Source organism: Hippocampus zosterae, chromosome 1, assembly GCF_025434085.1.
Source record: "Hippocampus zosterae strain Florida chromosome 1, ASM2543408v3, whole genome shotgun sequence".
Lineage (NCBI taxonomy): Eukaryota > Metazoa > Chordata > Actinopteri > Syngnathiformes > Syngnathidae > Hippocampus > Hippocampus zosterae.
The window spans coordinates 29,029,323-29,057,113 of record NC_067451.1 but is presented as its reverse complement, the minus strand read 5'-3'; the positions used below and the strand labels follow the sequence as shown (position 1 = coordinate 29,057,113).

The window sequence follows — 27,791 nt, the reverse complement described above, 5'->3', positions numbered from 1 at the left end:
ACAGAAGTCCAATAACAAAACACCACTCGAGTTCTGATCGGGGGGGCCGTTCCTCCCAATCACGCCTATCCAGGTCTCACTGTCATTGCCCACGTGAGCATTGAAGTCCCCCAGTAGAACAAGGGAGTCCCCAGCAGGAGTACTCTCCAGCACACCCTCCAAGGACTCCAAAAAGGGTGGGTATGCTGAGCTGCTGTTTGGTGCATATGCACAAACAACAGTCAGGACCCGTCCCCCCACCCGCAGGCGAAGGGATGCAACCCTCTCGTCCACCGGTGTGAACCCCAATTTACAGGCACTGAGCCGGGGGGCAATGAGCATGCCCACACCTGCTCTGCGCTTCTCACCGTGAGCAACTCCAGAGTGAAAGAGAGTCCAACCCCTCTCGAGAGAACTGGTACCAGAACCCAGGCTGTGTGTGGAGGCAAGTCCGACTATATCCAGTCGGAAATTCTCTGCCTCACACACCAGCTCGGGCTCCTTCCCTGCCAGAGAGGTGACATTCCATGTCCCAAGAGCTAGCTTCTGCAGCCGAGGATCGGACCGCCAGGGTCCCCGCCTTTGGCTGCCGCCCAGCTCACATTGCACCCGACCCCTTTGGCCCCTCTCATGGGTGGTGAGCCCATGGGAAGGGGGACCCACATTGCCTCTTCGGGCTGTGCCCGGCCGGGCCCCATGGGTGTAGGCCCGGCCACCAGGCGCCTGCCAACGAGCCCCACCTCCAGGCTTGGCTCCAGAGGGGGGCCCCGGTGACCCGCGTCCGGGCAAGGGAAACCTAGATCCATTTATTGTATTCATCATTGGGGTCTTTGAGCCGTGCTTTGTCTGGCCCCTTACCTAGAACCTGTTTGCCATGGGTGACCCTGCCAGGGGCATAAAGCCCCAGACAACTTAGCTTCTAGGATCATTGGGACACACAAACCCCTCCACCACGGTAAGGTGACGACTCACGGAGGGCCCCAGAAAATCCAATTCATTTTATTCTGTTTTGGACATTGATACTAGAAAATATGACTTGCATTCAATAAGTAAAGAATTCCAATTCCAAGAAACCAAGAAACGATTAAATTCCATATTAGAGTTTGGAATTATGTTGCTTTAAAAAAATTGTAAATTTTTAAGTCAGTTTAAATATACTGTGTGTGCGGTTGTGTTTGTGAACATATATATAATTTTATTTGCTGTAATTATTTTAGGAGTATGTGACATTGGTGATCCTCGTTACTCAAATACTGTATGTAGATGTTGCTCAAAATTTATCATGCTCGCCTTCACAGCAGACCTCAAAGTTCAAAAAGGCTGTGGCAATTTTGATAATTGACTTAGTCATTGGCCATGAAGAGGAGCGGCTGTTACCTGCTCCAAAACGAAGTTTTTGCAGCACCCCTCCCCCCAGACAAGAGTTTGTTTACATTTCAATTAGCAGAGCTGCGCAGAAGCCAGCCACAACGCTTTGCAAGAAAAAAAATGAGTTAGGTACTGTATTGCAGAAGTGTCCCCAGCATATCCAATTTATTTCATTCAGCTTTGGACATTGAAACTGGAAAATATGACTTGCATTCAATAAGTAAATAATTGTTTCATCTAAATTCCATATTAGAGTTTGGAATTATGTTGCTTTAAAAACAATTGTAAAATTGTAAGTCAGTTTAAATATACTGTGTGTGCGCGGAGTATGTGACATTGGTGAGCCTAGTTACTCAAATACTGTATGTAGATGTTGCTCAAAATTTATCATGCTCGCCTTCACAGCAGACCTCAAAGTTCAAAAAGGCTGTGGCAATTTTGATAATTGACTTAGTCATTGGCCATGAAGAGCAGCGGCTGTTACCTGCTCCAAAACGAAGTTGTGCAGCACCCCTCCCCCCAGACATGAGTTTGTTTACATTTCAATTCGCAGAGCTGCGCAGAAGCCAGCCACAACGCTTTGCAAGAAAAAATGAGTTAGGTACTGTATTGCAGAAGTGTTCCCAGCATATCCAATTTGTTTCATTCTGATTTGGACATTTCAACTGGATCATTATGATTTGCATCCAGTAAGTAACAACAGTAAGTATTCTTTAGTAGAAATCATGGTTGCCTTGCTCAATCAGTCTTGATAACAGAATTTCCTTATGTGGGACATGACTATGGTACACGTCCTTTATGAACATGCAAGTATGTTAACAAAATACATGTGTAAGAACACATGCAGTCAAATGCAAAAATATATGCCCCAACAACACAAATAACACAAAAACGGCAGTATACAGTACAGGTATATGAACAAAATACATTATAACAAGAGTAGTGACAAAATGAGGGCTCTTTGCGACCTTTGAGACCTATAACAGCTGGTGGCTTTTCTTTCCAATCACTCACTATCTCAAACTTGACCTCCCCTCGATCACCACCCAAGACAGCGTTGCTCAGCTGTCCAGAACCTAGGCTGTGTGTGGGGGCAAGTCCGACTATATCCAGTCGGAACTTCTCTGCCTCACACACCAGTTCGGGCTCCTTCCCTGCCAGAGAGGTGACATTCCATGTCCCAAGAGCTAGCTTCTGCAGCCGAGGATCGGACCGCCAGGGTCCCCGCCTTTGGCTGCCGCCCAGCTCGCATTGCACCCGACCCCTTTGACCCCTCCCAGGGGGGTGAGACCATGAGAAGAGCTTTAAGCTAGCATTTTCAAATTCTGATTAGAGTCGGCATACTTGAAACATGCAATATTCCACAGTATTTAAGTTTGAGTCATTCGTGTGGACATGCAGCAAGGTCATGAGCAATATTTCTTCTAATTTTCCATTTGTTATAGCATTCACACAAACTGCCTGAGTATTACTTGGACCACGGTGAGCAAAATCAAACAAGCGTTACACCTGTCTAAAATCTGAGATCACAAGTTACATGAAGCAGATATGTTACAAAACAAGCAAAAATCAAACCACTGAATAGAGAGTTGTAACATATATACCAGCCCTCATTCGTTACTTTTATTTTAGCATGGGTCTTTTCAAGAATAATCAAGTCTCAATACAACCTGTAGCAATATGGTCCCACACTGTCTACTCATTAATCATGGAAAGAATGTCATTTAGTTAAACACAAACATTTCTAGTCTCCTGTCCACCGAAAAGTGTGAAAGAGGTTTAAACAAACAAAGAGGCTCATTTAAGGGGCTCGTAAACTATGTCCACATATGGTTTTCGTGAATTAAGCGGTCTCAAGGGGTGTTCACGCGGCAAAATTTGGTCCGGTGCTACACCGGGGCTGCCCCAGTAGAGCGTTCACGCGTGCAAATTAGCTCCGGTGTAGCCCCAGAAAACAGCTTACACCGGACCAAATTTGATCCACCACAGGGAGGTGGTTTAAAAATTTGCTCCGGAGCAAAAGCTCGTTTGCGCAGCAGCACCGATGTAAATTTGCACGTGTGAACGCAACTGGGTTAAATTTGCTCCAGAGCAAATGCTTGTGAAGAGTTTACATACGGCGAGAATGCGTGGCTTTCACGCTCTGTCGGACTGCATGTGTTTGTTTAATAACGACACAAGACTTAGCTGGTAACATCTTTCCTTTTGTAGGAGACTGGACTGTCTCGGAGTTGTTTGTGTAGTTTGTTCCTTTGTTGTGTGCTCACAACCCCCCACCCCCATATAATTTATTTTGTGATTTCCTCTCTGATTTTCTGTTTGGCGCATTACGTGTTTGCTTTTCTGAGTGTCATTGAAGTCATCGTTGATTTGCGTTTTTCGGGGGCGGTCACTCTCGAGCAGAAGGCACGGAGACCGAGAAGGAGAAGGACGTGCCTGTCCAGTAGTCCTTGAGTTGTGTATACGTTTAAAAAAAACAACAACACGACAGCTCATTTGTTTTCTGTCGTTTTGCTCCGCTGCAGAAACTGCCGTGTGAACGCAAGTGGGGCTGCACGACGCTGTGCCGGTGCTGACATGCTCAGCGGCTTTGTTCGTGTGAACGCTCCACACATTTTGCTGCGGTGCAAAATATATCGCAACAAAATACATCGGTGCAGGCAGGGCCGGATCAAATGTGTGCCCTGTGAACACCCCTTCAATGTTGCCTGCAGCTGCGCATTGTGCGCGCCAGCATCACCGTGTGCGGCTGGGAGCACGAGAGCTACGCGAAATTGCTCACGAGCACAATTTAGAGGGAACATTTGTCATGCAGACATTTGGCGACTGATTCACAGCCTCTTCTAAGGAAAACCATGTCTGCAAGCTGAATTCTCGCAGTATTTGTGAATTCACACCAACTCCAGAATCCATCCAATAAAATAAAAATATGTGCCATCCTATTGTCAATCCCCATGATAAGTTATTTTATGATAAGATATTTGATTAATTCGGCTTGATGCACTCAGCAGGAGTTGGCCACCATGTGCAAACACGATGCCGTCTCTCAACGGCTTTCAATTCTCGCACACATTTTATTCATAAACTCCTGTATGTAAGTGTTCTGCCCACAGTAAAAGTTTCGGGCCATTTCATTAATAGAAATCGTGTTTAGAATATTCATTTAGTTATCGCGGTGCATTGTGGGTAGCAGACGCCGTGTTGGTAGCAGACTAATAGTTCCAGAAAGCCCGATTGTGGTCGTTGCAACTGGTCCTCCTGAGTTATATTCCTTTTGTTTCACCTTCGAAAGCAATGGCTGTAAGTCTGCTTGTGCTTAGAATTATTTAGAAATGTGTTTCGGAGATCGTTTTTCTTCAATTGTTGTCATTGAAACTCGCTAGCTCAGAGTACTGCTAACGACATAGCGATGATGCTAAATGAATGCTAACAACATAGCGACGATGCTAGGTCGGTGCTAGCGAGCTAATTAGCATGCGAAAGAATCGCGAAAACGCCTTGTTTATCGTTGTTTGTCACACTTCGAGCTGCATTTATGTCTTTGTTTAGTACCAGATGATTTGTGTTGTATTTATGTACACGAGGTTAGTGTTTAAATCTGTTCATTTCAGTTTCACTCTACATTTCATTGAGCTGATGTCACAGTTGTTCACTGTATGTGTACACATTGAAGAGATATGTCAGATCGTTTTAAAGTGCTATTTTCTTTGTCCAATTGTAATGGTCAGACAGTTTAAAATTATGCTAAATGCAACGTTTATTTGTGCCTCAACAAAAACAACTGATGAAAAGTGGCTTTAACGAGCCTCGAACCTCTCTTTTGTGATGTAATACATTTTTCTACTTGTTTAAGTACAGTACTTTTGGATCTAGACAATGTAAAATGTAATGTAGACAAGAAAAAAATTCTATGTCCCTTCATTGCGTTCTATTGAATACAATTAAAGTTTTGCAAAAATGATGGTGGATTTTGGGTAGGACTGAGGCTTTACTTAATTTGGGTACTGTTATTATTAATTGCATTTCCCATTTTAATCGGATACATTTAACCAAATCACATGGAAATAATAGGAGTCCAACACAAACTCAGAACAAACACATTCAATAAAATACATTCCTCACAAAAAAATTGAATTCACATAACTTGTAAAGGTCTTTGAAAAACAAACAAAAAAAGCTATGATGGCCAGTCCCTCCCACCCCCTCCAGCCCGCCCTGACAGCACTTGGTAGCTCCTTCAGCCAGAGACTGTTACACCCGCGCTGCAAGAAGGAGAGATACCGACGCTCGTTCCTACCGACTGCTGTCAGGCTGATGAATAAAAAATAACAATCATAATAATAATAATAATTAAATGATGTGAAGGAAAATTGTAAATAGTACTGCGATTTATCCATTTAAGATAAGATAAGATATCCTTTATTCGTCCCACAATGGGGAAATTTACAGCCTCCAGCAGCAAGAATGTATGTAGAAAGAAAAAAGAGAAAAAAACAACAAACATCTTTCAATTAAATGCAATATGAACACAAAATAATAATTTTTATACATTTGTGTTCATATTGTATTTAATTGAAAGATGTTTGGGTTTTTTTCTCTTTTTCCTTTCTTCTTTCTACATACATTCTTGCTGCTGGAGGCTGTAAATTTCCCCAGTGTGGGACGAATAAAGGATATCTTATCTTAAATAACTATTTCTCAAGGTGGCTCTTCAAAGAGCAGCAAGGGGATTTGTCATTTATAATTTTGGTCCAGTACCAAATTTCGACACTAGTTGAAGTAGAGAGCAAAAAGTGTGAAATTGTTGCAGTACCAAATTTTGACACGAGCTGCAGTAGAGAGCAAAAAGTGTGAAGTTGGTGCAGTACTGAATTTCGACAGAAGCTGCAGTAGAGAGCAAAAAGGGTGTGAATTCCCGGCGAAAAATTCTCAACATGGACCCATTCTGGGGACCTTTGGGGAAAAGCACAGGGTACCCGTTTTGGACACTTTGGAGTTGATTTAGAGGGTGTCAAAGTGAGGACCGGCCAAAATGTCCTCACTTCGTCAAAATGTCCTCACTCCGTTGGTTAAAAACTCACGGCGGTCCTCACAATGTAGTAAGTACAAGAACACACACACACACACACGTCTGTAAGCATATTTCTATATCAATTTGAGACTATTTGTATGTGCACTTTTTTAATGTATTGCTGAGGTATCTTGTGTTTCGACATCTCTAGCATTTACCTAATGTAATATTGCAACGATGTAATATGGTGGGGAACATGACAACCGAGCAGCGATTAATGTCTGTCTCACAGTTCACAGTGTCTGCGGTTCGGAGTTGGCTCTGGACTTTTTGTGTGGAGCTTGCGTGTGCACAATGCAAAAACTTGCATGGTAGGTCCATTGAGGACTCAAAGTCGCTCATGGTGGTGAATGCCAATGTGAGTGGCTGTTAGTCGTGTGGCATGTGATTGGCTGGTGGCCAGTCCCAGGGTGTGTTACACCTTTCATCCAAAGCACACCAGGTGCAGAGAGCCACAATAGAAAAGGGATGGACAGATGGATAATGAACAACACCTAAAAATCCCCTGAGGGGAACAACCAGTTAACTTGGCTTCCAGTTCTAGTATGCTCAGATAATGAATTCATCTAGCTATCAAAAGATATCAAATCAACTCTGGTGGCCTTATTAGTTATTTTGGCCATTAATCATTCATTCATTTTCCGAACGGCTTGATCGTAACTAGGGTCGCAGGGGGTGTTGGAGCCTATCCCAGCTGTCTTCGGGCAGAAGGCGGGGGACACCCTGAACCAGTTGCCGGCCAATCGCAGGGCACACAGAGACAAACAACTCACACTCACACCTAGGGACAATTTTGAGTGTTCAATCAGCCTGCCAAGCATATTTTTGGAATGTGGGAGGAAACCGGAGGACCCGGAGAAAACTCACGCAAGCACAGGGAGAACATGCAAACGCCACACAGGGTGGCCGGAGTTGGAATTGAACCCGGTACCTCTGCACTGTGAAGTCAAGGTGCTAACCATTCGACGACCGGGCCGGCCGCCATTGATCATTTCAAATTAATTTGCTAATGTACTGTATGTCACGGCATTTGAAAAATGTGTGATAGTTCAAAAACATTGCATTGAATAAAGTACGGAGTTATTGCATCAATAAAGACGTATGGTATTGCATTCATTAGAAGAGATCACATAGTTTAAGAACTTACTAGGTGTTGGCTTGCTGTAGATATAAGAACTGACCTGATCTCTGGGTCTTTCCTCTCCATGAAAGTGTGTGGCGAACTAAAGAAGAACATAACATCTGAATTAAAACTATAAGTGAGACTGATTACAATTTGTCCTGGCAAAGTAAAGTCAGAATTTAATCATACAATTAATGTACATGAGCAGAAAACTAATCTTTTTAGCTATTTAAAATCAAAATTAATATTTGCAGTGAAACCTCAAAAGTTTAACCCTATAAACAGTTTAAAGATTTTATCATGTGCAATATGTCTCAGGGTGAACAATTTTCTTTGTTTTTTTCTTTCTCCCTGTAAATTATGAGCAATACATTTACATAGCTATCATAAGGCTTCATTCATTTGTGATAAAACTGCTTGTGCAGTTCAAAGGTTTCATGACCGCAATAATGTGAAACTGAAACAAATTGATTTATTATTAGTAAACCAGCATTGCTGAAAGCCTTGTGTTGAACTTTAGGGGTTTCACTAAAAATAGTCCATTTAATCGTAATTATTTCAAGAATTCTGACGGGAACACATTGGAGCGCGATAGCAGTTATACACTACGCAATGAAACTGTTGCAGTCGCAATCACGACAAGTTTGTCTCCTTCTCTTAGCAGCACAAATAGCACTCCCGAGAGAGGAAAGGTGGAATTTGTGGGAGCCATTCTGTACCTGCTGATGGAAATATCAGAGAGGGGTTGTAGCAGGTCAGAGGAGCTGCAGGAGAGAAAAGGGACTCGTAATCACATTGTGCTGCATTATGCATGACGAGAGCTGCGCCACGGTCACAGATCCCAAACCAATATGATTACCTGTTTCGGGATGTGGTCCCTATCGGGTATGGATCAAATGGATCAGTCGAGCTGAAAGACAATTTCACACTGATTTCACTCTCAATTGTCAACACGCGACGAGTCTGTTGTCACATTGACTCTTAATGGGAAGATGTAATGCAGGATGAATTGTAAACAGAAACAGAAATGGACTGGAGGGTCGGGGGGAGGGGAGCACTGGGAAACGAAATCACAATGATTGTGAAAGCGCTACATATAAATAAAGATGTATTGCATCGTATTTTGATTGAGGTTGAAATCCCGATTTATAAACACGATTATTTATTGATTTCAAATCTTTGTATTTATTGAAATATAACTTAAAAGAACAACCAATAATTAAACCAATAACAAGTAAAACAATAATTAATAAAATAATGGCAGCAAAACAAAAAAAACTAAAAAAGCCATAGATAAAAATGTCTGCCTGCCATGCACACATGGGCCTCTATGAGGCAGCGTGGTGCATGAGGACAGTGTGTGTCGCAGCAAATTACCAGCGTCTGTTATTTGGATGAAAAACGATTTCTTTTCTATTTAACAAAACGTTTTTGTTCATTTATCCATGCCAACCACACTAATAACAGGCAGGTCATAAAAATACTCTTCCACTAGATGAAAGAAGGTGTAGTACATAATTAACCAATGTATACACTTTTTGTGCATTGTTTTGCTTAAGCTCCTATCGCACTGAGCAGCGAACAATGGCCAGTGTTTTTGAAGGCAGCGAACGCTGCGTTAATTTCAGAGTTTGCCTTGCCATAAGAAAAATGACTAAAACTCTTGGGGAATGTTAGGTGAATGTTTCGCGAACAATGACCTTGACCGAACCCGACAGAACTTTGACATGAACACGCATTTTTCTACCTTCGCCAACAGTCGCCCTCAGTGGGATAGGGCCTGAAGTAGTGTGATAAGATTCAGGGTTTTTTCGACATGAACTATGTATCTTGGCTCAGTCAAGTTTGGGAAACATTTGGATGCACACATTTCAGCAGATTGTTCGATACAATCGCGATGCATTGGACTAGCGACCGGAAGGTAGCACGCCTCCGTATCCAAGAAGTGGAAATGACGTGTGCAGAGAGTCCGTTACACACACACGCAATTTTGCCTTCCTGACAGATCAAATGTTAGCTCGTCATTCGGGCTTTCCAGTGAAAGCTAGCAATAAGCTGCCAGTGTCTCTTAAACAAAGAATGTGTTGTATTACAAATTTACACCCTGTCAAACTGTGACATCATTAAGCAGCCTAAAACACACTCACCAAAAGAACACAAGCACAGCAAAATGGTGCTTCTAAAAACAAAGGAACTTGCACAAACACAAATACTTCATCCTACACATTGATTTTCTTTAATTTCTAATATTTTTCTGATCGTGAGAAGCCTAAATCGGAATTTAAATTAATTGCACAGCCTTGGTCAACAGCATTAGCCTTCATCGTCAGCTCGATGTACAGGTACGTAAACGCCAAGAATCATGGACCGTTCCCCACATCAAACCAAACATGCCCAGAAAAAGCAAGTCAAACTACCGTACCTCAACTCTGTCACTGTGGTGGTCACACGTGAGCTCAAGAGGTCACGCTCCTCCCTGCGCAGTGATGCCGAGATGGAGAGGTAAGGAGCGAGGAACCGCATGAAAGACGTGATGAGCGGAGAAAAGAGGGCAGGCAAAGGTTACTGTGGTGCTTCTCATGCACTATTTACACTGAGAGTACTGACAGACATGCAACTATTTGACTAGTTTGCAAACCAGGACAGAATGGATTTTGTGTGTGTGTGGTTGGGGGGGGGGGGGGGGGGGCACTTGCCATACCTGTTCTCAGTAATGGTGACAGTTTGGGAGGTTATCGTGACAGTCTCTGTGTTGCTGACGGACAGAGAAGGCACGGCATTCAGAGTCAGTACGGATCATTTTACAAGTCGTCAGATCAAAAACTCTTTTCTACCAGGAAGTCGTGTGATTGCATCTAACTGGTTTGTTTTCAGTGTAAGCGGGTGTGTCTGAGCCTGGCACAGACAAACAAAGCAGTGATACTTCAACAGAACAGAACACTCTCTTCTATTTTCGGTCGTGCAGACAACATGTCGTTTCCTCTTTCAAAGTATCGGCTTCAAGAAACTTTTCTTTCTGAATTCACATCTCACGTTGAGCAGCATGGAATATTGAAGACCAATGGGCTTCAGTAAAGGTTATTGGCCACAATGCATTTTCAACAGGTTGTACCAAACGCCTTTCTAGAGATTTACCATGTTACTCTTCACAATCATGCAAATATCACTTCTCTGCGCTCAGAAGCGATGCGAAAATAGCTTGCAGAAAAGACACTGCATACAGTCTTGTTTACAGAGCGGTAGATGTCTGTGCAGAATTAAAAGTGCAGAATGTATTATTATTTATTTTTAAGTCAAATCAAAATTAAAATTTACTACTGGATAATGAAAAATGCCAAACATGCAGACACAGATGGAGAGCAAATGCTTTTGCAACAATTTCTCTCCTTCCGTGCAGTTTTTTGGGGGTTTTGTTTTGTTTAATTGCATTTATTTGCAGAACTCTTGGTCTTTCCCGGAGATGAACGAAAGATCAGTGTAAAGCTTTGCATCCAACTTGCGCATCATGTAAATACACTGACACTGCCAACGAAAGCACTGATTTGGAACATTATAAAAAAAGAATTTTTTTGAGGGTACGGGACAGGGGGGGACTTTTCTTTACCTTTCAAATTCAGTGTGCAGATCCTCACTCCAATGGACGGAGTTGGAGGGAGCGGGCTCTTCAGGTTCTTCTTGACTGTTGATGCAAAAATATCAGAGGAAAAATACATACAAATTGCAACGGGAAAGCGGGATAATTTCTCTCTCCACATGCTGTTTTTTTTAAAAATTGCATTGATTTGTGGAATTACTATTATTTATCCATTCATTCATCCATTTTATAATCCGCTTATCCTCACAAGGGTCTTGGGCATGCTGTAGCCTATCCCAGCTGTCTTCGGGCAGTAGGCGGGGGACACCCTGAACTGGTTGCCAGCCAATCACAGGGCACACATAGACAAACAACTACCATTCATGCCTACGATCACACCTAATGAAAATTTAGAGTGATCAATTAACCTGCCATGCGTGTTTTTGGAATGTGGGAGTAAACCGGAGTACCCGGAAAAAAAATCATGCAGGCACGGGGAGACCATGCAAACTCTGTGGAGTCATGCATCTCCACAGAGCCAGAATTGAACCCTGCACCTCTGCACTCTGAGGTCGACACGATAACCAGTCGACCACTGTGCTGCCTCACTGGTATTTACCAGATATGAACTATTGAGCAGCGATAAAGCTTTTCATGCATCCGACTTGCACATCATGTAAATACATTGCCAAAGAAAACGCTGATTTGGAACATTATAATTTTTTGAGGGGGAGGGGGGGGGGGAGAATTTGTGTACCTTTCAAATTTAGTGTGCAGATCCTCACTCCAACGAACAGAGCTGGGGGGAGCAGGCTCAGGCTCTTCAGGTTCTTCTTGACTATAGAGGCATATTTTTTAAATTACATTAAATTTGCGCTCCTACGGGTATTAACTGGATATGAACTTTTGAGCAGTGTAAAGCTCTGCATCCGATTTGCACAATATGTAAATACATTGCGATTGACAAAGAAAGCATTGATTTTTTTTTAATTGTTGTGACTTTTCTTGTACCTTTCAATTTCAGTGTGCAGATCCTCACTCCAACGGACGGAGCTGCGGGGAGCGGGCTGTTCGGGTTCTTCTTGACTGCATCGGCGGAAAGATACGAGTAAAAAATAAATACAAATCACACGGGGAAAGGAGGTGGGGGATAATTTCTCTCACCCCATGCCATTTTTTTAGTTGCATTCATTTGTGAAACAACTGGCATTTTTCTGACATGAAATATAGGGCAGTGTGAAGCTTTGCACCCAGCTTGCACAATATGTCAATACATTGCAATTGACAAAGAAAGCATTGATTTGGAACATTAAAAGAAAAATCTTTTTTTGGGGTGGGGGGACTCATGTACCTTTCAATTTCAGTGTGCAGATCCTCACTCCAACGGACAGAGCTGGGGGGAGTGGGCTCTTTGGGTTCTTTTTGACTGTAGAGGCGGAAAGATAAAAGGAAAAATAAATACAAATCGTAAATGTAAAGGGGGGATAACATGATAACATCTCTCACAACATGTCGTTTTTTTTTCTTAATTGCATACAATTGCGGAACTACTGGCATTTACCAGATATGAAATATAGAACAGTGTTAAGATTTGCATCCAACTTGCTTAATACGTAAATACATTGCAGCAGAGAAAGTATTAATTTGGAATTTTATCGGGTTTTTTGTGTGTGTGGGGGGGAAGGTGGGGGGGGGGGGGGGTTCTTGTACCTTTTAAATTCAGTGTTCAGATCCTCACTCCAACGGACAGGGCTGGGGGGATCGGGCTTTTCAAGTTCTTCTTGACTGCAGAGGCGGAAAGATAAAAGGAAAAATAATAGGAAGAATCAATACAAATTGCAAGGGGGCAATAATTTATCTCACTACATACTGTTTTGTGTGTGTCTTTTTTTTTAAATTGCATGAGTTTACGGAACTACTGGTCTTTCCCAGAGATTAAATAAAGAGCAGTGTAAAGCTTCCACCATATGTAAATACATCGCAACTGTCAACAAAGCATTGATTTGGAACACCGGTGTCAAAGTCAAGGCCTGAGGGCCAGATCTGGCCCACCACAACATTTTAGGTGGCCCGCAAAGACAAATCAAACATGTCAACTTCCATGATAGTTGCTAAAGTCTGAACCAAAATTTCAAATTTTCATATCCAAGCCACAACAACAATACCCTCCAAGGGGAAACCGTAACGACAATGTGGCCCCTGACAAAAATGAGTTTGATGCCGCTGATTTAGAATATTATAAACATCTATTTTTTAATATCATTTTATTTATTTATTCATTTTTAAAATTTGAGGTGGGGTGTTCTTTTACCTTTCAAATTCAGTGTGCTGATCCTCACTCCAACGGACGGGGCTGGGGGGAGCGGGCGCCTCAGGTTCTTCTAGACTGCAGAAGCGGAAAAATAAGAGTCAAAATAAAAACAAATCGCAAGGGGATAATTTCTCTCACAACATGCCGTTTTTTTCTTAATTGCATTCATTTGCGAAACTACTGGTCTTTCCCGGAGATGAACTGAAGAGCTGTGTCAAGCTTTGCATCCAACATGCACAATATGTAAATGCATTGCCACTGTCATCAAAAGCATTGATTTGCAACATTATAAAAATGGGGGGGCGGCTTTTCTTGTACCTTTTAATTTCAGTGTGCAGATCCTCACTCCAACGGACAGAGTTGGGGGGAGCGGGCGTTTCAGGTTCTTCTTGACTGTAGAGGCGGAAAGATGAGAAGAAAAATAAATACAAATCTCAAGGGGAAAGGGGGAGATCATTTTCCTCACTACATGCTGGGTTTTTTTTAATCGCAATCATTTGCGGACCTACTGGTCTTTCCTGGAGATGAAAAAAAGAGTAATGTAAAGCTTTGCATTCAACATGCACAATATGTAAATGCATTGCCACTATCAACAAAAGCATTGATTTGGAACATTATAAAAATTATCTTTTTTTTGTGGGGTGGGGGGTTCTTGTACCTCTCAAATTCAGTGTGCATATCCTCACTCCAACGGACGGGGCTGAGGGGAGCGGGCTCTTCAGATTCATTTTGACTGCAGATATGGAAAGATGACAGAAAAAAATAACAGAAAGAATAAATACAAATCACAAGGGTAAGGGGGTTGGGGGGAATCTGATTGAGCCAGGAAGTCAGACTGAAAAAGAAAAGATGCCCTTACATACCATAAGGTGGAGGATTAATGATGTGTTAAGTTATGCATGCGTGTTCTTGATATGTTACATGATGTGTTGTTGAGCAGTAAACAGGTCATTGACTTCAGAGCAGAGGGAAGGAATACAACAGCATGTGAAGCTCAATAGTGCCACCTTGTGACTGGTGTTCTCAAACAATTTTGATGTCTTTCATTTGACTGCGTGAATTTCACAAACCCAGAAGTGAGATTCAAAAGATCCTCTGTTCTTGCTTCATGGTTGCTGAGAACTGGATCTGGATACTGCTCCTTTCTAATGACATAAAGGAAACAGATCACTGAACCTATTTTGGCCTGCGCACGAACACACACACGAACACACACACACACGAACACACACACGCACACACACACACACGCGCGCACACACACACACGCGCGCACGCACACACACACACACACACACACACACACACACACCTCTTTAGTCATTTCTAATTTGGAAGTAACTCTTGACAGGTATTTTTAGCTAGCAGTAAATGAGATGTGATTCCTTTGAAGTCAACACAGTGGCCAAATGCCATTCTGTGTCTTCTTGCCAACACTGCTGTGAAATGAATGGGAAAGTAGTTTTAGTTGTGTACCCTTCCTCTGAGTAAGCGTCCGCAGAGCCTTCCTCTTCCTTTGCCAGCCCTGGCTCATCATCCCTCAAGCTGAAGTGGAAATGAAGAAGAAAAAAAAGATGGCATGCTAAGCTTAGACATGTTATTGCCAAAGGAAAGTTTTTTGTTTCCTGCTTCCATCTACAAACAGGTGACAAATTAAAGTTGTGAAAAAGCAAGGCTACATCTCTTTCTCTGGAGCCACAAAGAGCCAACGCGAAGGCCATAAAAATAATATCATGTATTGAAAGATGTGTTGTCGCCAATACCTGGTGGAGTTTGAGTCATTAGGAATGAGGTTTTCATACATGGCGGTAAGCGTTTCAACTCTCGAGCTGTAAAGATAAAGAGCAAATGCATGCATTTTCCAGGTCAAAGTCTCCTTGCAACGTTTGTCGAGATAGAATGCAAGCATGCCAATGAAATACCATTGAAAGACTCACATAGCACAGTTACCCACGGAAATTCTAAATTTTCACCAAAGAAAACAATAATACAGAAAATATACTGTATAGTCATGACACATCAAGATACTTTTTTTCCTCTTACATTTGTGCCGTTTCCCACTGTGAAATCTGACACTTGAACAGTGAGTTGCAATTCTGATGAGCATCGCTTGAATTTTCCTTTCCTTTCAAAAATGACCGGCGCGCTAATTATTTCAATAACAGTGAACACTTTTTTCAAAATGAGGGCGTCCAAGATCATGACAAGTAGGCATTCGAAAATACAACGCAACAAGAATTCTATAGTAGAATATAATAGAATTGAAAATGGCCAAATAAATAACTCTCTGCGAGTACAGAGATACAGATGTTTGTAATAATGCTAGTAACTATGCTGTTTCTTTCAAAGGGAAACATTTTCTGATTGTGAGGGGCACGCAAAAGTAACTTTCAGGTTAGTACGACAGATTTCTGACCTTGAGTTTTCCAAAAGCTCTGGTTCTTCATTGATTGTGACGAGATGAGTGTCGGGAGCTTCTGAATCATTGTGTTCTGAATGGGTGGAAACAACGTGAAGATAATCGGTGATGAGTTCGGGGAGGGGAGCGGCCACCTTGGTGCAGTCCGGTTTCATGTCCTCCAACGACTCCTTGTTCACAGCAGACATTCGAGGGGGGTCTTCTTTCACAGGTTCAGGGGGGGCCACTTCCACTTTTGGAGGCTCATTAACAGTGACGACGGTTGTCTTGACGCTCGAGCTGACTCTGTCAATGAGACGGTCGGTGAGAGGACGTGACAACGTCTAATGCAGTTCCAAAAGACAATTGGCCGAGGATTTACATGGCTTCTGTCTTGGCTGCTTTTGGCACAGATGCGACAGATGTGATGGGGATGACTGGGGAGGGGAGCACAGGGCTCACTGAGGCATCATCTTCAATCTCCACCCTGCACATTTAGAGCACAAAACAACACACACAAATGTATACACATTGACGTGTTTGAGGCAGTCGTTGAGTGTCTGTACTTAAACATTCACCCTCACGTTATTGTGCTGTTACTTTTTTTAAATACAGAAGAACTTCCAAAGTGGAACAGGAAAAATATGCATTGAAGCTGTGTGAATATTAGCATCTTAGCATTGGGGAATTCAGCAATTTGTGAATGTGTTAAAGTGAGTTGAGGATCTTCATTCGGCAAAAGTGGTGCTGTGGCACCGCGACCATTTTAAACCTGGTGGCTGAGAACTGCTTGTCAAACGTCAAACTAGACTTGTCCTCAAATCGTCATCGGGTGTGAAATCACGTAAGCAGCGTCCATAAAAAGCCACTTGGTGATCGTATCGCGCCAAAAACAACTTCCTGTTCCCGAGGAAGCTTTACTCTACGTTTGCTTTATTTCTATTTTTTTTAAACAAAGTTAACTTAAATTTGTGTCGTGAAATATACATGGACAAACAATCTGAAAATGAAATTAAATGGATGTGTATTATACAAATACTGAGGATTAAAGCTTTAATCGTAATAAAAAGTGATGATATTATTGCACTTAACAACTTTTGAGATGTTTGACATAGTTTTCTTTATCCAAACATTGGGGTGTTGAAATACTATATCTTTCCCTCAGTGTGATTGCACTATAAAAAAGACATAATACGGAATGGTGTCATGGCATCGCCGTAAAATCACCGCACACGGTCGCACATTCTGGCCATCTCATAAGAATGTACCGATGAGCAATACAATAGAGGGGCCATATTTGCAAGATGTTCGAGGATAGCTGTGCTATGCTGTGATGCATCATGCAGCGCAATCTTCATCCACAAAAAATGCCATTTTAGAAGTGCAATTTACCTTTTTGCCACAAATGAGGGTGATTCTTTGGTCTCTGAATTTTCAGCTGCTTGAGCCCTGTATATTGGTGGGTGGGGAGGGGGGACATCGACTTTTAGGAGCGGAACACGTGGCGAGAGCTTCTTTTTCCAAAGCAGCAGAAAGTAAAAACATACTCAAATTTCTTTGCGGCAGAGAGCACATAAGACCGTTGTCTGGGTGCAGATCTGTCCAGCACTTTGCTGGCTGCTGCCGTGCTGAAGAAAAAGGAGCCAGTGTGGCGTTAATGCAATCTCTCAGCAGGTAAGGTTTAAATTGGACTGGGCGCGTGAATACGTGTCCTACCGTTTCAACTGCTCCTCACTGCTAATCTTGCTGTCCAGCTCCTCAGTCGAGGGCTTCACCGTGTGGGGAGCTCTAAGGACCACACACACACACACACACCTCACGAGAACATATTCACATTGCTTCACAGTCAATACAAGCGATTAGTGAGCTTACATTTTCTTGTAGCCCTCCGAATGGGTTTTGGTGACTTTCGATGTCCCACTGCCAAAACACAACACGCCACAATGAAAAGCAAAGATCACAAGACCCCTCACTGTGTACACAGAAGATCAAGCAGTAAAGTTGGAAGCAGAAGCGTTCTAAGCCTTTTTACTAGCCGGACAGGATGGCACGTTTTTTGGCCGCAATACGTCAGGTGGATGGATTGAAAAACACATGCATGATTTTAATGACCTTTGAGCTGGATTGTGGTGCCTCTGACAGACTCCCAAGGTGGTCCAAACTGTTGTTGCACAAGAGCTGACAAGAATTTGGAGAAGACATTTCTCCTATACTGGTTTTAAATGAATTCGAGAGGATAAGTAGTTTTTACCTTCTTAGATCAAAATCTTGCTGGATCAAATCTGAACACACTGTAGTAGGTACAAATAACCCAGTGTTGGCTCAGGGGTTGAAAGTGGTTAAGAGTGCACGATTGTCTGTGTCTCATGGGTTGTTTTGTATTATTTTGTCTTTTTGTTGTTGTTAACTTTTCTTTTGTTAGCGGCGCGGACACTCGCAGCGGCTCCTCTTCTTTTATGTTGAGAGGGAAGACATTTCATCTGTGCTGTATGTTATGCATACAGTACATTTGACAAAGTTTATCCAATCCAATCCAAATATTTGTTGCAATTGTCATTATAACTTGACAAATGATCTGTGAAAAAAAAACCCCTTTCAGATCCAATCTTGTACCTTTCCTTTATAAGAAACGACCACCCTCGAGGAATACCAACCACACAGAAGGTGTGACTGACGAGGTTTGACTTTTGCTGTGCACTCGTGGGCACACTCCTAACCAATCACCAGCACATCCGCAGCCTCATGCTGACCTGGTTGACCTTGACCTCCAGTAGATTTACTCAATCAACAACATATCCTCCTCAGGAAATAAAAAAATGTTCTGTTTTTCAACAACTGAGGAAAAGATGAGCAAGCAGAAGTAGAGAGCGAAGCGATGAAGATGGAGAAGGGGGGGCAAGTTTATGACCTCTTAGTTTTAACGGATTGTACATTATGAAAAATAAAATATGAGACCCATTAAATTTTGTTTTATACGAACACTCCTTTCTAAAATAATTTGCTCTACTAACATAGCAGCTGTGGCTAATGCCGGCTTGTTTACAGTGCTAATGCTGGCTGAGTATTGCTCGCGCTGCCATTTTGTTGACACCGGATACGTGTTGTCTGTGACTGTTTGTCATGGCAAAGCAATTTCATAACCACATGCCATTATGAAGTTTAAGAATCACACTTTGGGCAGAGAACTCGGGGGGGGGGGGGGGGGGGCGAGATTCGTGAAGTGAGGTGAATTTAAATCTTGCATCCGGTTTCAACACCGCACCCGCCTCATCAAGCATGTCGTCAAGCGCTATATATTGTAAAACAACAGCAAAAACAACAAATAGCTGTTGCTGGCAGATGATAAAAATTAGATATTGCAATTTTTATTTTTTTAGCCTCGAGGCTAAATTATTGCATCTTTATTAACCGGTTGCTTCAACTGCTCTGTAAAGTTACCCTGCTGGGTTCAAAAGTCTACCGTTTGATTGCTGACTGAACTGAATCTTCTCAGCTACAAAGTGCAAACAGTACCGTTGCCTTCAGAGCTTGAAGGGCCTGACAGATCAACCAGAGCACTCTTCTCCCACTTCTCTCAGGGCAGAATGGAAAGCAGAGCCGTCAGTGATCAGGCTCCTTTTCCAGTGAAACTACCTTCAAGATTAAGTCTGTGGTGCACAAACGTTCTCTAGATTTAAGACTTTTCATTTGTCTTCTTTTTCAACCCTCTAGTATTGGGTGCTATTAGATTGTGCCCGGTGCACCGCTTGCTGTGGCCAACAACTGTATTAAACAGAGCTGTAACGCTTACCTAATGCCATTGGAAGTAGTTGTAGAAGATGAAGCGGGCTTGTTGAAAACACCCCTGTACGGACAACAATAATGATGGGTGAACAGGTGTTCTCACTCACCGTCAAAATTTGTACATTGTTCATTAGTTCCACTATGTTTTACCTGATCATGAATCCCGAGGATGGCGATCTAAATTCAAAACAAAGATTTGATATCAGCACATATTGGGCCGTGTTTTCCAAGTGATGAAATACTGTAGTAAATGGCAATGTACAAGTCATTTACTTTTCACTGTCAGACTTGGTGTGTGCTTTCGGAGCAGAAGAAGTCGGTGATGACACCGGACTAGATGATGCTCCGTTCTGGCGTCTGGCCCTTATTTCTGCCATCCTGCATGAACACACAATCACTAGATTCAATCTGCAAATAAGACTGCTCAACAAATTTCCACCAAATTTTCTAATCAGAGATGCAAGTTAACTTTTCTGGATTTATTTTTTTGCACTGATTTTGAATCTGCCCGTGTTTTTTTTCTCTAGCTAAAATGTAAAATGATAATATATTTTGTAGTTATTATGAATTAAGGATTAGGTTCCACAACAGGTGGAATCTTTTCTGAAATGTCACAGTGATCAATTACAACATAAAACAATCTGTCTGACACAAGCTTTTATAAGTCAAACTTTGATCCATCCATTTTCCAAGCCGCTTTTCGTCACGGGTGTTCTGGGCGTACTGGAGCATCTCCCAGTTGTCTTCGGACAGTAGGTGGGGTACACCCTGAAATGGTTGCCAGCCAATCGTAGGGCACACACAGACAAACAACCATTCATGCTCATAATCACACTTGGGGGCAATTTGAAGTGTACTATTAACCTACCATACATGTGTTTGGAAATTTGGAGGAAACCGGAGTACCCGGAGAAAACCCACGCAGGCCCGAGGAGAACATGCAAACGCAACCCAGGAAGGCTGGGGTCCGGAATCGAACCGTGCACCTCTGCACCGTTAAACCGACGTGTTAACCAGTAAGTAAATCAAACTTAAAAACAAACAAATAATAATAGCACCCATATGTGATGCAAAATAAGTAAAAAGAAATAATTTTTTGTTTCCAAATGGGAATCAAAAATTAATTCAGAGACACATAAAGCCATGTTGGATTGAAATGTGGTGTTGAGAAGTGTAATGAGAGGTGGTCCAGGGAATATTTAGCCTGGAAATCCAGACTCATGGATGTACCATTGATTTAGTGTGGTGGGTAGTTGCATCAAGCGTATTTCTGAGGCGGGGCAAACCTGAGCATACAGACAGCAAAATGAACCAATCAGCGATGTGACGTCAAAAAAGAAAAACAGTCTTCTTTTGAAATAATTCCAGCCCCGCGACCCTTGTGAGGATCAGAAAATGGATGGATGGACGGATTTTTTCAGTGCCATCAGCTGCTGAGGTTTTAATGACTCACCGTGTTTCTGGTAATATAAAATTGAGTTTGATGCTGAAAGAAACAAACAATTGTCTCTCCCAGGTGCCATTTTGAATCTTATGAGGACGGGCTTCCACCGCCCAAGAGTGACATTGCTCACGAAGGATACGCCAGTAAAGGATTTAATTGGACAGTTCGTTTTGAACCGAGGCCCAGCTGCGGCGAAGGGCTTGGTCTCCAGACCCACTTTCTGAGTGAGTGTGGCTTGCCAGGCCAGCTCGGGAATCTTACCATGGCTTCTCTTCTGCAGGTTCATCCTCAGCGTCATTGTTGCGGTTCATCCAGCTTAAGTCACCCTTCAGCTTGGTCCTGACTTTAGTGGTACGAAACACAGTTGATTTTTCCCCCTCTGAATATGAAATAAAGGATTTACTATTATTTATTGTTATATATTTCTTCACCTCAATAAGAAACACCTCCCAATACGATGGAGTTTGAAGTGCAGTTCGACACCTAACGACAATAGCAATGATATTGTTCGATGACTTGGCTTGCAAAAAAAACCCATCCTTCAATTGAAGAAGACGGCGTACCCCTTGGACTGATTGCTTGCTAATAACCGGACCCATGATGAACTTATCGTAACCTGCATGTTTACTTTTTGGAATGTGAAAGGAACCTGCATGTTTACTTTTTGGAATGTGAAAGGAAGCCCAAGTACCAGAAGAAAACACATGCAAGTCCCAGGAGAACAAGTCAACTTCAAATCGGAAGGCCAGAACTGATAATTCGCTCACTGAATCTGTGAGGCAGACGCGCTAACCGCAAGGTGACTAGCAACCTTTGGCTGAAATTCTTCTAAATGCCACAGCCATCAGCCACTCATGAAAACTGGTTGCTAGATCATGTACACTGTGCCAGATTTCAGTCGGTTTCTGGCACATAGCTGTTTGCAGTGGCCTTAAGATTGGGAGGAGAATCGTTTTAAAGAGGAGCAGTTGAGCTAAATCTGTTCATGAGGATTTATTCACGTAAAGAGAGCCTAGATTGGATGTAACTTTAAAGATAAGAGTGTTGATGTCTATTTCAAATGTCAGTGAACCTTCAAGCCAGATTCCTAATTATTCGTAGCAAGTGACAAACTGAGCAGCAGAACCATGACAGAATATTGCTGCAGTTCTCTATTTGTGATAGGTTTCAGTTGACGACCCACACCGAGTTTTAATTATGTTCCGTGGTAACTGTAGACTGGAAAGAGCATTTTGAGTATTAGTAAAACTTGTCAGTGCAGTGTGGAATGAGGAGGTAGATGTACAAATGGTTAATGTTACCAATAACATGATGTTGATGTAAATGTTGAAAAGCGTTGAACCAAGTACAAAGCCCTGCTGAACACCTGTGAGAGGTGGTAATGCATCTGAGTCTGCCACCCGTACCTGTTTTCAGGTGCATTTTGGTTGTGCAATCAGCTAGAATCATTAAAAGCTCGCTCCAAATATTTTTTTACCTAACTGTATTTTACCTTGTAGGCTGTATAACAGCAATGGAATGTATGTTCCCTTTGCATGCAATCAGAACAATGAGGCAGTAACATTCCCAGTCTGAGAGTCACACCCTGTGATGACCCATTATTGGGCAAGACACTTTCTTCTGACTCACCAGTTGACATGATTTGATTTTCTCTCACTTCTTCTTTACCGGTTCTTATCAGGCCACCTGAAAAATGCAGAGGGCACATTTAAGCCAAGGGAGGGCACAAACGCGCAATCGTAAAGATTAACCAACGAAGGGCTGTTTTGATAGGAATCAGCCTTCCCACGCTTTGCCCCCCGCCCCCCAAAAAAAGAACCTGTGCTCTGAGAGGAATTGTCCTTTCTCATCCTTTAGACATGTAGAAAAGCCCGTCTTTCCACTTCCCAAATTGAGGGAAAAAAGCCACGGTGGACGAAAAACTGCCCCCCCCAAAAAAAAAAAAGAAATTCTGGGGGGTATGAGGGGGAATATGCCAACGTAATGATTTGTGTTCTGCTCTTTTCTATCTGAAGCAGCCCACCCCTTAAGCGCATTTACAGTCAAACTACAAAAAAGCTTTCAAAGAAATACCCCAAAAACTGACGAGAAAATGGACCGGCTAGCCCTTACAGTGAAATTCCTTGAGCAAATACGACATGAAAAACTCCCACAGTTGGGAATTCACTTCCTCAGTATTTTAGGATTATGACTGCCACAATAATTAGTGCAAGTCAATACAAAGGGGCCTGATACTACATATTTGTCCAAGGTTTAAGACACCTGTCCAAATAAAATCATCAATGAGGAATGAAGTGTCTTTAAGAGGTGCAAGGAACAGGACGGGCCACTTCATGTGGCAAAGGAACAGCTAGAAAAATAAGATGGCAAACAATGACTCAAATCATTTGCATGAGACGACAGACTTCTATTACTCACCTTAATACAGAAAGTATCCGAAAAGGCTCTGGTCTCACTTTATTATCCAGATGGTCTCGTAGCAGTGTAGTGTACTGCTCAAATGTGCCGGTCGAAAAGTGGGTGTGTGCGTATCTTTTTCAGTTCTTGTGTGTGACAGGTGTCTTGTGCTACAGGTACGGGCGTGAGCACTAACAAGCTGAGCGAGTCAAGATGTGTGGGGTGGAGCACTGTGTTTGTACTGTGACTAATGCAAGGTGCTTGGTATTCATTTTGTTCTTTGGGAGTGAGCAAGCAAATCGCTGCCTTGCATGTGGCAGAATCTCAAAAGGGCAGGGGGTGGGGGGACATAACAACAACACAATGGTGACGCGTAGCAACGTCTCCGGCGGGAATGAGAACTGCTCTCGTGCACACTAAACAGGAAGCGAGCATCGTTAACATATCAGCAGCATATATGCACTTGAACAAAACACTGATTAAAGAGGACAAGGTGCTTCACGAAGTGGGAAGTAAGGAAGCAAATACTTGTTGCGTTTACTCCCTGCATTAAAAAAATTAAAATAAAAAGATACCGGCATTCTCTTCTCCTTAGCCAGGTTATCATTATGAAATAACAAAAACTAAAATAAATAAATACAATGAAAAGGCTTTCAAAAAAATTGAAAACAAACAAAAAATAACCTACCTTTTTAAAACTAACTATAATTACAGTGAAAATGTTCTTCGGTTTTATCTTTGTCAATTAGTAGCATGCGTGATCTTTCGGGGTTCACTTGAAATGTATTCAATAGGGTATTGCTGTACAGCCACAGCTACAGAAGAAGGAAGGTCACTTGTTTGAGGATTGTAGATGACTTTACATAATCAGACAATACTGAGTGACTTTATTTTGAACTTGCATTTGAAAAACACAGTCACAGTAGCAACATGGCTGAGCCAGGGAGAATTAACAACAATGATGTCAGAGATTCGGAGAAGCAAAACGGTGTCCATCTTTGGCCTGATTCAAGACAATTATTGATGTTGTTGGAAACTAAAATGGCTTATGGTGAAGGTAAAAACTTCTCCATCTATGCTGCAAAAGCACATCTAGATCAGGTGGACCTTTTATATATAGTAGCATTATGATAAATTAGTCTGTCCGTGTTAGCAGAGCCATTGTTGATCGTATAAAGGTCAAGCCAACGCTAACAAGCTTTGAGACAACACAAGTAGCAGGGGGAAATAATTTTGTGTGCACAGGTTATAAAGATGGGTACATTATTGTGTATAATTGACAGTGAAAATTACTTTTCAACTTCGGCCCTATTTTTCTTTTACTTTATCTTCAAGACAGGTGTTTAATCAGTTTTTTCAACACAGGTATCTGTACTTTTATGTAAGTACCGATTGCGACTGAGTACTTCAAGCATCACAACAGCATACCTGTCAACTCATACGGTTTAGCCATAGTTCATACGGATTTTGTGGTGAATCTTACGTATATGGCCGTATCGCACAAATCATACGGATTCTGAAAATTTCCGGGGGGGGGGGGGGGGGGGGGGTTCCCACCAACTCCAAATGATTTGGAGTGAAAAAAGTAACGCAGGAATACAACTCTGAACACAGTAATGCCACTAAGTAGAATGATGATTAGACATTAACCAGACATTGTATTATGGAGATCTACAATAAATATCATGGAACATTTCGTGGGTTTTTTCTGCCGTTATTTTGATATAAAATGCTTCAGTATATTTTTTGCTCTTTATAAGGATTTTTTGGTAGTTTATACAGGTTGGCGCTCTGAAAAGTTGACAGGTATGCAACACATGGCAAGGTAAAAATCCAAAAAGCAAACGGAGGCCTGTAATGACACCACATGTCTTCAGCAGTACAAAAAAAGATGTATTGTTTTGTAACTGTTGTTTCTACCAACACTTGAAAAGATAATCATGTTCTGAGAAAAACTTTGAGTTGAAGAGGGTGTGAATCCATTGCATAACAAGACCGCAGTCCGACGGGGAACGCAGGCAAAGTTTCACTCGACTTACATATGTAAATGCTTGGGTCTATTGTCTTAGCCAAATCCGTCTCCCTTTTCGTCCCCGTCAGCGACAAACCAGTTTGACGGCCTTGGCCAGGGACTGCGCCTCCGGCAGTCAATCAAGATGACGTATGGTTGGTTCAGAAAAAGGCAAAAAGAATGCCAAGTATTTGACTCGAATGTCACCAAGGCAACAAACGTATTCAAGAATCAATGAAAGTAACGAGAAGAATCTCAACATGTTGCAATCCGGCACAGGTGTCAAACTTAAGCAGAGGAGCCAGATCTGGACCGCCACATCATTTGGGGCCACTGAAGGCGTGCCACAATTTTTCCACAACTTCTGCTCTATCATAAAGATGTCATTTGAAGGAGTGATCATTAGGGTTGCCCGAAGAGCACATATAAGAAAGGGACAAAAAGCCTAATCGCCTCACAATCTAGCCACACGTTTATTCCATAAACAAACACAGTGCAGCTCAGCATCTGGTCAGCAGATTTCACGATGGATGATGTGCTTTGAATTTAACTCACGAATGTAAATAACACGGCCCAAAAAAAAAAAAGTGCAGTCCAAATGAGATAACCTTAATTAGTTCCACAAAGGGTGGAAAAATCCAAAGCAACAACAAAAGGCATAATTGGTACTGTAGCACTTGCCTGCATCATTTCATTTCCAAGACAGAAAAGCTATTAATGATACACTTTCCTAAAAAGAAATCAATTTAATCTGCCGTTGTCGTGTATACGTCATTAACTCTGTTCTTGTTTTCACAAAACAAGTGGTTTGCTTTGCATTTTGCTCCTTAAATGTCCCCGACGTGAATAGAACCGTGACCTGAAAACCGCTGAATGTTCCCAACTATTATTTTCAGCGCACCTAGCGATTATACATTTATGTGGTTTTACCATTGTAACCAGTCCCGAGGGCAGCCAAAACTACAACGTGACCGGTGATGAAAACAAGTCGGATACCCTGAATTTACAGCATCGACGAGAGCAGTCTTCCCCAACTTTTACTAAACTGACATTGGAAAAATGACATGCCACAGCACCAAACAAAAATGTCACAATGCCGAAATGATGATTTGACTGATTGTGCAATCTGGGCGTGCTTCATTGAACACCAAGGTATTATTCAGTTATTTGAATGCGAACTGGGTTGCGTCTCCTAAAAGATGCCACTGCCGTGGTTGGATTAACAAAGACACATTTATTTGTCGGCAAAGATTTTCTGACCAATTAAGGGAAACTACATAATTTCCTGCTGCATTGATCGACAAATATCACGTTTTTGGTTGTAGGTCAATTTCGGACCAATAAAGTTGATATGGATGATTTCCCACCACAAGACAATGGTGGGAAATCCCTGCAGGAGAGCAACAGGAGATATGGTGCTATGTAAAAATGTCAGGATCACTTCACAGAGATGACAAATACATGTATTCAACGTCTCAATTTTTAGCCAAAATTACTTTTTGTCTTTTTTTTTTTTTTGGTAGAGTTTCTCCCAAGTTTGGCTCAAGACCCAAAATTCATCAAAATCTTGTGAGTTGTTTTCACACACACTCATCATGACAAAGGCCTTTTTGATTCACATCCGTTGTAATAAATTCTTATTGCCTGTTGGGGGTTTTGTCATTATTTTATGTACTGTACATGCTGATGTTATGGCAACACATGAGGAATGTGAGCACATTTGAGTCCCAGAGACTCTTGGGCTGAACATTTTTGTCCAAATTTGCTGAAATACAATATTCAGACAGTCCAATACTTGGATTGCAATGCAAGATTTTTCCATTTATTAACTTTACAAAAATAATCATCAGAATTATTACATTCATTTCATTGTATTGAATGAAGTAAGGTACACGTTTGATTTCTCTCCTTGGGGAACAAGCCTCCAAAAAGGAGGCTTTCAAGCTTTCATTTCAAGCTTGGCTGCAGGAATCTTAGTATAAGTGAAAATGGGCAGTAAAAGACAAGAAAATCTGCGTTGTAATTCATTACGAAGAGTGTCAGATGAAATTGAAGACAGTTTTTTAAAGCCACTTCTATTCCCTGCTGCAAAAAATACAGACATACCATAGGTTTCTTCGTGGAATTTTGCTTTGGGCAGCACTCTCACTACAATTCCAAATTAGAAACGCAATTTGGGTGCACACTAGGGAACTGTGTGAGCATGCACGTTGAACTTTTTTTTCTCCTTTTTCTTCAGACGACTGCGTGCGTCCCGCGTCTCTCGTGACGATAAGCAGCACAGATAATGGATAGATGGATGGACTGTGTGCGCAAGAAACAAAAGCCACCA

General features: G+C 42.0%; 2 protein-coding genes across 29 annotated transcripts in view; one reads left to right on the top strand and one right to left on the bottom strand.

The window, feature by feature from the left end:
* znf185 (zinc finger protein 185 with LIM domain) overlaps positions 1 to 23,676 on the bottom strand; it is a 44,416-nt gene extending 20,740 nt beyond the window's left edge. Inside the window, exons 1-28 of one of the 28 annotated variants that reach the window (XM_052073602.1) lie at positions 23,470 to 23,676; positions 22,681 to 22,737; positions 21,313 to 21,430; positions 19,881 to 19,985; positions 19,758 to 19,784; positions 19,615 to 19,668; positions 17,697 to 17,744; positions 17,541 to 17,612; positions 17,372 to 17,452; positions 17,217 to 17,273; positions 16,207 to 16,311; positions 15,843 to 16,130; positions 15,190 to 15,255; positions 14,903 to 14,971; positions 14,497 to 14,571; positions 14,085 to 14,159; positions 13,745 to 13,819; positions 13,427 to 13,501; positions 12,826 to 12,900; positions 12,467 to 12,541; positions 12,127 to 12,201; positions 11,873 to 11,953; positions 11,146 to 11,220; positions 10,243 to 10,296; positions 9,964 to 10,017; positions 8,401 to 8,451; positions 8,257 to 8,305; positions 7,600 to 7,643 (exon numbers count right to left, since the gene is read on the bottom strand). In XM_052073602.1, coding sequence (XP_051929562.1) covers positions 7,600 to 7,643; positions 8,257 to 8,305; positions 8,401 to 8,451; positions 9,964 to 10,017; positions 10,243 to 10,296; positions 11,146 to 11,220; positions 11,873 to 11,953; positions 12,127 to 12,201; positions 12,467 to 12,541; positions 12,826 to 12,900; positions 13,427 to 13,501; positions 13,745 to 13,819; positions 14,085 to 14,159; positions 14,497 to 14,571; positions 14,903 to 14,971; positions 15,190 to 15,255; positions 15,843 to 16,130; positions 16,207 to 16,311; positions 17,217 to 17,273; positions 17,372 to 17,452; positions 17,541 to 17,612; positions 17,697 to 17,744; positions 19,615 to 19,668; positions 19,758 to 19,784; positions 19,881 to 19,985; positions 21,313 to 21,430; positions 22,681 to 22,690 — 2,033 coding nt within the window. In that variant the 5' untranslated portion in view covers positions 22,691 to 22,737; positions 23,470 to 23,676. Of the gene's footprint in view, positions 1 to 7,599; positions 7,644 to 8,256; positions 8,306 to 8,400; positions 8,452 to 9,963; positions 10,018 to 10,242; positions 10,297 to 11,145; positions 11,221 to 11,872; positions 11,954 to 12,126; positions 12,202 to 12,458; positions 12,542 to 12,825; positions 12,901 to 13,426; positions 13,502 to 13,744; positions 13,820 to 14,084; positions 14,160 to 14,496; positions 14,572 to 14,902; positions 14,972 to 15,189; positions 15,256 to 15,842; positions 16,131 to 16,206; positions 16,312 to 17,216; positions 17,274 to 17,371; positions 17,453 to 17,540; positions 17,613 to 17,696; positions 17,745 to 19,614; positions 19,669 to 19,757; positions 19,785 to 19,880; positions 19,986 to 21,312; positions 21,431 to 22,680; positions 22,738 to 23,469 lie in introns of all 28 variants that reach the window. The other 27 variants (XM_052073585.1, XM_052073593.1, XM_052073610.1 and 24 more) reach the window with 27 other exon arrangements.
* LOC127607514 (sideroflexin-1) overlaps positions 1 to 27,791 on the top strand; it is a 204,409-nt gene that overhangs the window by 130,259 nt on the left and 46,359 nt on the right. The window lies entirely within an intron of this gene.